The sequence below is a fragment of the Oncorhynchus kisutch genome, unplaced genomic scaffold (genome assembly GCF_002021735.2).
Source record: "Oncorhynchus kisutch isolate 150728-3 unplaced genomic scaffold, Okis_V2 Okis04b-Okis11a_hom, whole genome shotgun sequence".
Lineage (NCBI taxonomy): Eukaryota > Metazoa > Chordata > Actinopteri > Salmoniformes > Salmonidae > Oncorhynchus > Oncorhynchus kisutch.
Window position 1 is genome coordinate 10,044,351 of NW_022261981.1, and position 13,831 is coordinate 10,058,181.

Sequence of the window (13,831 nt, forward strand, 5' to 3'; positions counted from 1 at the left end):
TCGATCTCAATGGGAATTTTATTTGCATTTTTGACCATTTTGTTTTCAGTGGATGATGACATCACAATCAGGAAGTGTCCATAACAGCGCAACGCTACATTAAGTATCAACACTCGGTTTACATCTACATTTTAATGTTTCATGATGTTAGTCAGTACAGTCTCACTCTTAAAATGTCCCCTGCTGTTCGGCTAAAGTAGATGAACATTTGATCATTTTAAATTATGTTTGACAGAACAGTAAAAAATTATCTTCAAGTGTTCACCATTATGCCAGCTGGATCTTGATCACTCACAGTGCTACGGCTAAGTTAGCCTCCGCATTACCACCTTGTTAGGTTCCACCCAGTGCTACGGCCAAGTTAGCCTCCACATTTCCACCTTGCTAGGTTCCAACCAGTGCTACGGCTAAGTTAGCCTCCACATTTCCACCTTGCTAGGTTCCACCCAGTGCTACGGCTAAGTTAGCCTCCACATTTCTACCTTGCTAGGTTCCACCCAGTCCTACGGCTAAGTTAGCCTCCACATTTCCACCTTGCTAGGTTCCACCCAGTGCTACGGCTAAGTTAGCCTCCACATTTCCACCTTGTTAGGTTCCACCCAGTGCTACGGCTAAGTTAGCCTCCACATTTCCACCTTGTTAGGTTCCACCCAGTGCTACGGCTAAGTTAGCCTCCACATTTCCACCTTGCTAGGTTCCACCCAGTGCTACGGCTAAGTTAGCCTCCACATTTCCACCTTGCTAGGTTCCACCCAGTGCTACGGCTAAGTTAGCCTCCACATTTCCACCTTGCTAGGTTCCACCCAGTGCTACGGCTAAGTTAGCCTCCACATTTCCACCTTGCTAGGTTCCACCCAGTGCTACGGCTAAGTTAGCCTCCACATTTCCACCTTGCTAGGTTCCACCCAGTGCTACGGCTAAGTTAGCCTCCACATTTCCACCTTGTTAGGTTCCACCCAGTGCTACGGCTAAGTTAGCCTCCACATTTCCACCTTGTTAGGTTCCACCCAGTGCTACGGCTAAGTTAGCCTCCACATTTCCACCTTGCTAGGTTCCACCCAGTGCTACGGCTAAGTTAGCCTCCACATTTCCACCTTGCTAGGTTCCACCCAGTGCTACGGCTAAGTTAGCCTCCACATTTCCACCTTGCTAGGTTCCACCCAGTGCTACGGCTAAGTTAGCCTCCACATTTCCACCTTGTTAGGTTCCACCCAGTGCTACGGCTAAGTTAGCCTCCACATTTCCACCTTGTTAGGTTCCACCCAGTGCTACGGCTAAGTTAGCCTCCACATTTCCACCTTGCTAGGTTCCACCCAGTGCTACGGCTAAGTTAGCCTCCACATTCCACCCTGTTAGGTTCTACCTTGCTAGGTTCTACCTTGCTAGGTTCCACCTTGCTAGGTTCCACCTTGCTAGGTTCCACCTTGCTTGGTTCCACCTTGCTAGGTTCCACCTTGCTAGGTTCCACCTTGCTAGGTTCCACCTTGCTTGGTTCCACCTTGCTAGGTTCCACCTTGCTTGGTTCCACCTTGCTTGGTTCTACCTTGCTTGGTTCTACCTTGCTTGGTTCCACCTTGCTTGGTTCCACCTTGCTTGGTTCTACCTTGCTTGGTTCTACCTTGCTTGGTTCCACCTTGCTTGGTTCCACCTTGCTAGGTTCCACCTTGCTTGGTTCTACCTTGCTTGGTTCCACCTTGCTTGGTTCTACCTTGCTTGGTTCCACCTTGCTTGGTTCCACCTTGCTTGGTTCTACCTTGCTTGGTTCCACCCTGTATATGCACCTAACAGGTTGGACATTTTGTCAGAAAAATATAGAAATGTAATTACTAACGTCAATATGTGTGTCTATTTACATAGAATCAATGAAAGTGACATAATGGCTCATAATCATCTATCCCTCATTTTCTGTGTCATAAGGAGGAAGGTATCTTGCAATGATTTCCTGTTTCTCTTTGTTGAAGACGTCCACGGCTCTGTTCACAACCCGCTCCACCTCCACGGCTCTGTTCACAACCCGCTCCACCTCCACGGCTCTGTTCACAACCCGCTCCACCTCCACGGCTCTGTTCACAACCCGCTCCACCTCCACGGCTCTGTTCACAACCCGCTCCACCTCCACGGCTCTGTTCACAACCCGCTCCACCTCCACGGCTCTGTTCACAACCCGCTCCACCTCCACGGCTCTGTTCACAACCCGCTCCACCTCCACGGCTCTGTTCACAACCCGCTCCACCTCCACGGCTCTGTTCACAACCCGCTCCACCTCCACGGCTCTGTTCACAACCCGCTCCACCTCCACGCCCTCTCCCTGGGTTAAGGGAAGGCCGTGGAGAACTTGTCTCCGCAGGTCCTGGAGAAATGTGGTTTTGGATTCATTGAAGTCGGCTGCCAGAGACCTCATCCTCTCTGAGGGAAGTTGATGCTCTGAACATAGAGGAAGAAGAGTGGTGATTTACTGGTGATAAAGAGATAAGGGGAGGTGGTGAGTCAAGAAACGTTCTACTTAGAAAAATATAAACACACAATCATTCATTCTCTCTGGGTTTTTCATTTATTTATTTTACCTTTATTTAACGAGGCAAGTCAGTTAAGAACAGATTCTTATTTTCAATGACGGCCTAGGAACAGTGGGTTAACTGGTCTAGGAACAGTGGGTTAACTGGTCTAGGAACAGTGGGTTAACTGGTCTGGGAACAGTGGGTTAACTGCCTGTTCAGGGGCAGAACGACAGATTTGTACCTTGTCAGCTCGGGGGTTTGAACTCGCAACCTTCCGGTTACTAGTCCAACACTCTAACCACTAGGCTACCCTGCCGCCTCTACACTCTAACCACTAGGCTACCCTGCCGCCTCTACACTCTAACCACTAGGCTACCCTGCCGCCTCTACACTCTAACCACTAGGCTACCCTGCCGCTTCTACACTCTAACCACTAGGCTACCCTGCCGCCTCTACACTCTAACCACTAGGCTACCCTGCCGCCTCTACACTCTAACCACTAGGCTACCCTGCCTCCTCTACACTCTAACCACTAGGCTACCCTGCCTCCTCTACACTCTAACCACTAGGCTACCTACCTCCTCTACACTCTAACCGCTAGGCTACTACATGCCTTGCCACTATTATCTCTTTTTTAAAGTTAGACTCCAGATGACGTTGAAACAAGATTTTGAGATGAGCGCGAGGCAAGACTCTACTGCCATGTTCTCACACAGTCAAGAGTATCTGACACGTGTTACGAGGGGAGCGTCACGCTGCTACGACGTGGTTGGTACGGGTCCCCCCCCCCCCAAAAAGAACAGAGAAGTTTAGTCGTCTCGTGCTTCAACACCTCTTTTAGTTGTTGTGGAAATGGGCTGGATATTGTGTTTATTTCGTGCGGGCAACGCCATCTCACTGAGTCTTTTAAAGGGGAGAGTAAACACCCCAAATGTCCACGTTCTGTTCATATTCCCTTCGTTCGACACGGCGGGTTTTAGGGGCCGACTGCCGGTGGGCGTACGGCTGACAACATTTTCCGCTTGCAAATTACGTCTGGCATTCCGTTCAGAGTCGCTAAGTACTCTCAGCCGGCAAACTCTATCAGTGTGTGTGTGTGTGTGTGTGTGTGGGCTTTAAGGATCACAGTAAGGATGAATACTGACCTCTGGCCTCCTGCATGGCCTGTGAAACCAGGCGTCTGCAGGCCTGGTCAGCCTGGTGGACCACACTGGACACACAGCTCTGACGATCAGCCTCCTACAGAATATAGAATACACCACAGCTCTGAGGGTCAGCCTCCTACAGAATATAGAATACACCACAGAGCTCTGAAGGTCAGCCTCCTACATAATATAGAATATAGCAGAGGTCATGTTAACATGGTCATCACCATACTGTAAGCTGCTCTGCCTCCTACTAGAATATAGGAGGGTTTCACAGAGATGTCCTTTGGAAGTGTCAGTGGGTTCCATGAACTAACAGAACATACCTTCTGCTCAGTGTTGTCCATGAACTAACAGAACATACCTTCTGCTCAGTGTTGTCCATGAACTAACAGAACATACCTTCTGCTCAGTGTTGTCCTGGACTGGACTCAGTGGGTTCTCCAACGCAGTAGAGATCACCTTCACCAACCTTTGGCTGAAGGAGACGGTGAAACACAAGGTTAATATACATAAATAGTAACGTTTGATTGCGTTAACGTCACATTTCCTGTCTGATTGATCGGACGGGGCCACAGTGTCTCCTGACCCCTCCTGTCTAGGGCTAGGGTCAGTCTGTTATATCCTTCCTGTTTGGCCCTGTCCGGGGGTGTCCTCGGATGGGGCCACAGTGGACTGGCCACCCCACATAGCCTCGGATGGGGAGCCAGAGGGGAGAGGGAGCCAGAGGACTGGCCACCCCACATAGCCTGGTTCCTCTCTAGGTTTCTTCCTAGGTTTTGGGCTTTCTAGGGAGTTTTTCCTAGCCACCGTGCTTCTACACCTGCATTGCTTGCTGTTTGGGGTTTTAGGCTGGGTTTCTGTACAGCACTTTGAGATATCAGCTGATGTATGAAGGGCTTTATAAATACATTTGACTTGATTTCTTGTGTAAGCGGACACTTCCCTAGTCTCACTCACATGTATTCTATGGTGAAGTGGTGTTCGCTGTCCAGAGTGACACTGTTCTGCTCCCATGAGTTTCTCTGAGGGTTTGGAGGCTCCATGCGCTTGGCCATCTCTACTATAACATCACTGGGTAACGGCTGGGGCCTCAGCTGGTTTCTCCTGACACACGACTCCACGGGACAGTGGACGTACACCTGACAGAATCCCACAGAGTCTGTTTCAAAGAGAAAAATGTCAACGTAGGCAAACGATATCTATGATTTACTAACTGGTTAAAATGACCACATAACGTTAACTGGTACGGGGCAATTCCACGGAAACGGAATTACGCCGAGACTCTGATTTAAGACGAAAACTTATGCTAAACAAAAAAAAAACATTGATTTCAAAGTTTAACAAACCATACATACAATTCTATGCACAACACATATGAACAATTTACATAGTAAAAAAAATATATAATAATAAATCAAATTTCCTTGAAAAACTGTGCAGATGCAAAAGTTTGGTAACAGAATTATGGTCGAATCTCCCTCAGTTTTATTCTGTTGACAAACTTTATCTGCACAGTTGTTCCTGTAAATGTGTTGTTGTTTTCTGTGGACATATTTAAAAGTCGTCCTTGGGCTGAGAGGTGTTTGTTTTGTTTGGTAATTTGTAACTTTTTGGGCCGACCAGACCAAATGCACATAGAAATGTGACTTATAGATCTGTCATTTTCATTGAAAGCAAGTCTTAGAAAGCGGTAGATCTGTTCTAGGTGTGCAATTTCTATGCTTCCCATACGTATTTTTCAAACAGCTTTAAATGAAATATTATCAAGACATTTCACAGACGGTGCAGTAACTCTCTACGACAGGGTTTCAGACGGTGCAGTAACTCTCTACGACAGGGTTTCAGACGGTGCAGTAACTCTCTACGACAGGGTTTCAGACGGTGCAGTAACTCTCTACGACAGGGTTTCAGACGGTGCAGTAACTCTCTACGACAGGGTTTCAGGCGGTGCAGTAACTCTCTACGACAGGGTTTTAGGCGGTGCAGTAACTCTCTACGACAGGGTTTCAGGCGGTGCAGTAACTCTCTACGACAGGGTTTCAGGCGGTGCAGTAACTCTCTACGACAGGGTTTCAGACGGTGCAGTAACTCTCTACGACAGGGTTTCAGACGGTGCAGTAACTCTCTACGACAGGGTTTCAGACGGTGCAGTAACTCTCTACGACAGGGTTTCAGACGGTGCAGTAACTCTCTACGACAGGGTTTCAGACGGTGCAATAACTCTCTACGACAGGGTTTCAGACGGTGCAGTAACTCTCTACGACAGGGTTTCAGACGGTGCAGTAACTCTCTACGACAGGGTTTCAGACGGTGCAGTAACTCTCTACGACAGGGTTTCAGACGGTGCAGTAACTCTCTACGACAGGGTTTCAGACGGTGCAGTAACTCTCTACGACAGGGTTTCAGACGGTGCAGTAACTCTCTACGACAGGGTTTCAGGCGGTGCAGTAACTCTCTACGACAGGGTTTCAGACGGTGCAGTAACTCTCTACGACAGGGTTTCAGGCGGTGCAGTAACTCTCTACGACAGGGTTTCAGACGGTGCAGTAACTCTCTACGACAGGGTTTCAGACGGTGCAGTAACTCTCTACGACAGGGTTTCAGACGGTGCAGTAACTCTCTACGACAGGGTTTCAGGCGGTGCAGTAACTCTCTACGACAGGGTTTCAGACGGTGCAGTAACTCTCTACGACAGGGTTTCAGACGGTGCAGTAACTCTCTACGACAGGGTTTCAGACGGTGCAGTAACTCTCTACGACAGGGTTTCAGACGGTGCAGTAACTCTCTACGACAGGGTTTCAGACGGTGCAGTAACTCTCTACGACAGGGTTTCAGACGGTGCAGTAACTCTCTACGACAGGGTTTCAGGCGGTGCAGTAACTCTCTACGACAGGGTTTCAGGCGGTGCAGTAACTCTCTACGACAGGGTTTCAGACGGTGCAGTAACTCTCTACGACAGGGTTTCAGGCGGTGCAGTAACTCTCTACGACAGGGTTTCAGACGGTGCAGTAACTCTCTACGACAGGGTTTCAGACGGTGCAGTAACTCTCTACGACAGGGTTTCAGACGGTGCAGTAACTCTCTACGACAGGGTTTCAGGCGGTGCAGTAACTCTCTACGACAGGGTTTCAGGCGGTGCAGTAACTCTCTACGACAGGGTTTCAGGCGGTGCAGTAACTCTCTACGACAGGGTTTCAGACGGTGCAGTAACTCTCTACGACAGGGTTTCAGACGGTGCAGTAACTCTCTACAACAGGGTTTCAGGCGGTGCAGTAACTCTCTACGACAGGGTTTCAGACGGTGCAGTAACTCTCTACGACAGGGTTTCAGACGGTGCAGTAACTCTCTACGACAGGGTTTCAGGCGGTGCAGTAACTCTCTACGACAGGGTTTCAGGCGGTGCAGTAACTCTCTACGACAGGGTTTCAGACGGTGCAGTAACTCTCTACGACAGGGTTTCAGACGGTGCAGTAACTCTCTACGACAGGGTTTCAGACGGTGCAGTAACTCTCTACGACAGGGTTTCAGGCGGTGCAGTAACTCTCTACGACAGGGTTTCAGACGGTGCAGTAACTCTCTACGACAGGGTTTCAGACGGTGCAGTAACTCTCTACGACAGGGTTTCAGGCGGTGCAGTAACTCTCTACGACAGGGTTTCAGACGGTGCAGTAACTCTCTACGACAGGGTTTCAGGCGGTGCAGTAACTCTCTACGACAGGGTTTCAGGCGGTGCAGTAACTCTCTACGACAGGGTTTCAGACGGTGCAGTAACTCTCTACGACAGGGTTTCAGACGGTGCAGTAACTCTCTACGACAGGGTTTCAGGCGGTGCAGTAACTCTCTACGACAGGGTTTCAGACGGTGCAGTAACTCTCTACGACAGGGTTTCAGACGGTGCAGTAACTCTCTACGACAGGGTTTCAGGCGGTGCAGTAACTCTACGACAGGGTTTCAGGCGGTGCAGTAACTCTCTACGACAGGGTTTCAGGCGGTGCAGTAACTCTCTACGACAGGGTTTCAGACGGTGCAGTAACTCTCTACGACAGGGTTTCAGACGGTGCAGTAACTCTCTACGACAGGGTTTCAGACGGTGCAGTAACTCTCTACGACAGGGTTTCAGACGGTGCAGTAACTCTCTACGACAGGGTTTTCAGACGGTGCAGTAACTCTCTACGACAGGGTTTCAGACGGTGCAGTAACTCTCTACGACAGGGTTTCAGACGGTGCAGTAACTCTCTACGACAGGGTTTCAGACGGTGCAGTAACTCTCTACGACAGGGTTTCAGACGGTGCAGTAACTCTCTACGACAGGGTTTCAGGCGGTGCAGTAACTCTCTACGACAGGGTTTCAGACGGTGCAGTAACTCTCTACGACAGGGTTTCAGACGGTGCAGTAACTCTCTACGACAGGGTTTCAGACGGTGCAGTAACTCTCTACGACAGGGTTTCAGACGGTGCAGTAACTCTCTACGACAGGGTTTCAGGCGGTGCAGTAACTCTCTACGACAGGGTTTCAGACGGTGCAGTAACTCTCTACGACAGGGTTTCAGGCGGTGCAGTAACTCTCTACGACAGGGTTTCAGGCGGTGCAGTAACTCTCTACGACAGGGTTTCAGGCGGTGCAGTAACTCTCTACGACAGGGTTTCAGACGGTGCAGTAACTCTCTACGACAGGGTTTCAGACGGTGCAGTAACTCTCTACGACAGGGTTTCAGACGGTGCAGTAACTCTCTACGACAGGGTTTCAGACGGTGCAGTAACTCTCTACGACAGGGTTTCAGACGGTGCAGTAACTCTCTACGACAGGGTTTCAGACGGTGCAGTAACTCTCTACGACAGGGTTTCAGACGGTGCAGTAACTCTCTACGACAGGGTTTCAGACGGTGCAGTAACTCTCTACGACAGGTTTCAGGCGGTGCAGTAACTCTCTACGACAGGGTTTCAGACGGTGCAGTAACTCTCTACAACAGGGTTTCAGGCGGTGCAGTAACTCTCTACAACAGGGTTTCAGGCGGTGCAGTAACTCTCTACGACAGGGTTTCAGACGGTGCAGTAACTCTCTACGACAGGGTTTCAGACGGTGCAGTAACTCTCTACGACAGGGTTTCAGACGGTGCAGTAACTCTCTACGACAGGGTTTCAGACGGTGCAGTAACTCTCTACGACAGGGTTTCAGACGGTGCAGTAACTCTCTACGACAGGGTTTCAGACGGTGCAGTAACTCTCTACGACAGGGTTTCAGACGGTGCAGTAACTCTCTACGACAGGGTTTCAGACGGTGCAGTAACTCTCTACGACAGGGTTTCAGACGGTGCAGTAACTCTCTACGACAGGGTTTCAGACGGTGCAGTAACTCTCTACGACAGGGTTTCAGACGGTGCAGTAACTCTCTACGACAGAGTTTCAGACGGTGCAGTAACTCTCTACTACAGGGTTTCAGACGGTGCAGTAACTCTCTACGACAGGGTTTCAGACGGTGCAGTAACTCTACGACAGAGTTTCAGATTTAACATACGTTTTCTGGCCAGTTGGTACACCTCGTATCTCATGCTTGGATAGTAGAAGTTGTCGTCCAGCAGAATGACGAGTGGCGGCGGTGGTCGATCTGAAGGTGACGGGTAAGCCTGAGAAGAGCCCGCCGGTGTCCCGCAGACCTGAGAAGAGCCCACCGGTGTCCCGCAGGCCTGAGAAGAGCCTGCCGGTGTCCCGCAGGCCTGAGCGGCGTGAAGGAGACGACTCCGGGCATCCCTGTTGATCTGGTAGATGATTGGTGGTAGCTGCTCTGTGGGACTCTGTAGGAACTGTTCAACACACCGCAGCACCGCTTGTCTGTGACATTTCCATTCAGTCTGCTGAAAGACATGGGGGTTGTGGCACAGTGACATGAGGATTACATTCACGACAAACCCTGTTCTATCATTTCCATTTAGTCTGCTGAAAGACATGGGGGTTGTGGCACAGTGACATGAGGATTACATTCATGACAAACTCTGTTGCCTATTTCAAATAGTATATCATATTGTAACGACCCTGGGTTTATAAGCGCTGGAAATCGAGCATTCTTGTGCGGCACAGTCGATAGCGCGCCGGACCCGAGGGTTCGAGACCTGATCCTTGCCGTTTCATTACAGTATCAATCAAACCTATGCCGCATTTATATGGAAATTAACTCCCTTTTGATTCCTCTGGTAAAATGTTGTCTAATTGCAGTAGCTTTACAGGCAGTGTAATTCAATAATGCAGATTTGATTGAATTTCGGCACAAAACATCCCAGGTGGGTAGTTGAGCATTTACAGTTCTCAGTAGTCTACATTGATATAAACAGGACTTAGAGTTGTAATGTACCGTCTGCGATCGCGGAATATCCTCCTCATCCTCGACTTCCTTCACATTGAAAGCGTCACCGGGAATCAGGTCGTCGTAAGAAATGACAGCGGACCTCCATCCTCGTTGGACAGAGTGAGAGTTGAGCGCCTGTGCAAGCGTCGACTTTCCTGCTGCAGGTAAACCGCAGAGAACACACAAGCATATCCGGGTGCACATCGCAAATGAACACGATCTTCATTTAGATCCATCGACGGAACGATTTGTCACCTTTGCAACGTTATTAAACTATTATTTGTTGAGGAATGTCCTCTTCCTGACCCATAACAAGTCCACTTCATAATCCAGTACTTCGAGGGTGGTTTTGTTTTGGTAAGTATACTAGTTTATGGCCCAGTGCTGCCACCTACGGTGCTGGAGGTTCTACCAAACCAATGGCATGTTCAGAGTAATACAAAAGACAGGACAGTATCAAAGACCGGCTAAAACTGATTCTCCAACAGAAGTCCCCGTTCATACTAGATAATGACTAGATACTAGATAACTTATCTCCCTCACTAGCTGTAAGCACCAACTGTCAGAGCAGCTCACAGATTACTGCACCTGTACATAGCCCACCTATAATTTAGCCCAAACAACTACCTCTTTCCCAACTGTATTTAATTTTTATTTATTTATTTATTTTGCTGCTTTGCACCCCATTATTTTTTATTTCTACTTTGCACATTCTTCCATTGCAAAACTACCATTCCAGTATTTTACTTGCTATATTGTACTTACTTTGCCATCATGGCCTTTTTTGCCTTTACCTCCCTTCTCACCTCATTTGCTCACATTGTATATAGACTTGTTTATACTGCATTATTGACTGTATGTTTGTTTTTACTCCATGTGTAACTCTGTGTCGTTTTATCTGTCGAACTGCTTTGCTTTATCTTGGCCAGGTCGCAATTGTAAATGAGAACTTGTTCTCAACTTGCCTACCTGGTTAAATAAAGGTGTTCTCAACTTGCCTACCTGGTTAAATAAATGTGTTCTCAACTAGCCTACCTGGTTAAATAAAGGTGTTCTCAACTAGCCTACCTGGTTAAATAAAGGTGTTCTCAACTAGCCTACCTGGTTAAATAAAGGTGTTCTCAACTAGCCTACCTGGTTAAATAAAGGTGTTCTCAACTTGCCTACCTGGTTAAATAAAGGTGTTCTCAACTAGCCTACCTGGTTAAATAAAGGTGTTCTCAACTTGCCTACCTGGTTAAATAAAGGTGTTCTCAACTAGCCTACCTGGTTAAATAAAGGTGTTCTCAACTAGCCTACCTGGTTAAATAAAGGTGTTCTCAACTTGCCTACCTGGTTAAATAAAGGTGTTCTCAACTTGCCTACCTGGTTAAATAAAGGTGTTCTCAACTAGTCTACCTGGTTAAATAAAGGTCAAATAAATAAAAATAAAATAAATAAACTCATGCGTATAAACACGTCATCGGGTCCTCTCGTGTCGAACTGCGCATGTGCACGCCGTCTCAAAGCCACTCCTTCGACGAACGTTTTTAAAATCAAATCAAATGCTATTGGTCACATATTCAGCAGATGTTATCGGTCACATATACATATTCAGCAGATGTTATTGGTCACATACACATATTCAGCAGATGTTATTGGTCACATACACATATTCAGCAGATGTTATTGGTCACATACACATATTCAGCAGATGATATTGCGGGTGTAGTGAAATGCTTGTGTTTCTAACTCCAACAGTGCAGTAATATCTAACTAAATGCTTGTGTTTCTAGCTCCAACAGTGCAGTAATATCTAACTAAATGCTTGTGTTTCTAGCTCCAACAGTGCAGTAATATCTAACTAAATGCTTGTGTTCCTAACTCCAACAGTGCAGTAGTATCTAACTAAATGCTTGTGTTCCCAGCTCCAACAGTGGACTGGTATCTAACTAAATGCTTGTATTCCTAGCTCCAACAGTGCAGTAATATCTAACTAAATGCTTGTATTCCTAGCTCCAACAGTGCAGTAGTATCTAACTAAATGCTGGTGTTCCCAGCTCCAACAGTGCAGTAGTATCTAACTAAATGCTGGTGTTCCCAGCTCCAACAGTGCAGTAGTATCTAACTAAATGCTGGTGTTCCCAGCTCCAACAGTGCAGTAGTATCTAACTAAATGCTGGTGTTTCTAACTCCAACAGTGCAGTAGTATCTAACTAAATGCTTGTGTTCCTAGCTCCAACAGTGCAGTAGTATCTAACTAAATGCTTGTGTTCCCAGCTCCAACAGTGCAGTAGTATCTAACTAAATGCTGGTGTTCCCAGCTCCAACAGTGCAGTAGTATCTAACTAAATGCTTGTGTTCCTAGCTCCAACAGTGCAGTAGTATCTAACTAAATGCTTGTGTTCCCAGCTCCAACAGTGCAGTAGTATCTAACTAAATGCTGGTGTTTCTAACTCCAACAGTGCAGTAGTATCTAACTAAATGCTTGTGTTCCCAGCTCCAACAGTGCAGTAGTATCTAACTAAATGCTGGTGTTTCTAACTCCAACAGTGCAGTAGTATCTAACTAAATGCTTGTGTTCCCAGCTCCAACAGTGCAGTAATATCTAACTAAATGCTTGTGTTCCCAGCTCCAACAGTGCAGTAATATCTAACTAAATGCTTGTGTTCCCAGCTCCAACAGTGCAGTAATATCTAACTAAATGCTTGTGTTCCCAGCTCCAACAGTGCAGTAGTATCTAACTAAATGCTTGTGTTCCCAGCTCCAACAGTGCAGTAGTATCTAACTAAATGCTTGTGTTTCTGGCTCCAACAGTGCAGTAGTATCTAACTAAATGCTTGTGTTCCCAGCTCCAACAGTGCAGTAGTATCTAACTAAATGCTTGTGTTTCTGGCTCCAACAGTGCAGTAGTATCTAACTAAATGCTTGTGTTTCTGGCTCCAACAGTGCAGTAGTATCTAACTAAATGCTTGTGTTCCCAGCTCCAACAGTGCAGTAGTATCTAACTAAATGCTTGTGTTTCTGGCTCCAACAGTGCAGTAGTATCTAACTAAATGCTTGTGTTTCTGGCTCCAACAGTGCAGTAGTATCTAACTAAATGCTTGTGTTCCCAGCTCCAACAGTGCAGTAGTATATAACTAAATGCTTGTGTTCCTAGCTCCAACAGTGCAGTAATATCTAACTAAATGCTTGTGTTCCCAGCTCCAACAGTGCAGTAGTATCTAACTAAATGCTGGTGTTTCTAACTCCAACAGTGCAGTAGTATCTAACTAAATGCTTGTGTTCCCAGCTCCAACAGTGCAGTAATATCTAACTAAATGCTTGTGTTCCCAGCTCCAACAGTGCAGTAATATCTGACTAAATGCTTGTGTTCCTAGCTCCAACAGTGCAGTAATATCTAACTAAATGCTTGTGTTCCCAGCTCCAACAGTGCAGTAATATCTGACTAAATGCTTGTGTTCCCAGCTCCAACAGTGCAGTAATATCTGACTAAATGCTTGTGTTCCCAGCTCCAACAGTGCAGTAGTATCTAACTAAATGCTTGTGTTTCTGGCTCCAACAGTGCAGTAGTATCTAACTAAATGCTTGTGTTTCTGGCTCCAACAGTGCAGTAATATCTGACTAAATGCTTGTGTTCCTAGCTCCAACAGTGCAGTAATATCTAACTAAATGCTTGTGTTCCCAGCTCCAACAGTGCAGTAATATCTGACTAAATGCTTGTGTTCCCAGCTCCAACAGTGCAGTAATATCTGACTAAATGCTTGTGTTCCCAGCTCCAACAGTGCAGTAATATCTGACTAAATGCTTGTGTTCCTAACTCCAACAGTGCAGTAATATCTGACTAAATGCTTGTGTTCCTAGCT

At 47.1% G+C, this 13,831-nt stretch overlaps 1 protein-coding gene across 1 annotated transcript; it reads right to left on the minus strand.

Moving 5' to 3' along the window:
* LOC109886755 (L-seryl-tRNA(Sec) kinase) lies at positions 1-10,337 on the minus strand. Its single transcript, XM_031813160.1, is given in 7 exon segments — positions 1-2,424; positions 3,644-3,737; positions 4,046-4,121; positions 4,604-4,805; positions 9,162-9,498; positions 9,993-10,193; positions 10,196-10,337. Coding segments are annotated over 7 exon segments (1,470 nt in total). The 5' UTR covers positions 10,223-10,337; the 3' UTR covers positions 1-1,891.
* Between the last annotated feature and the right edge of the window lie 3,494 nt (positions 10,338-13,831).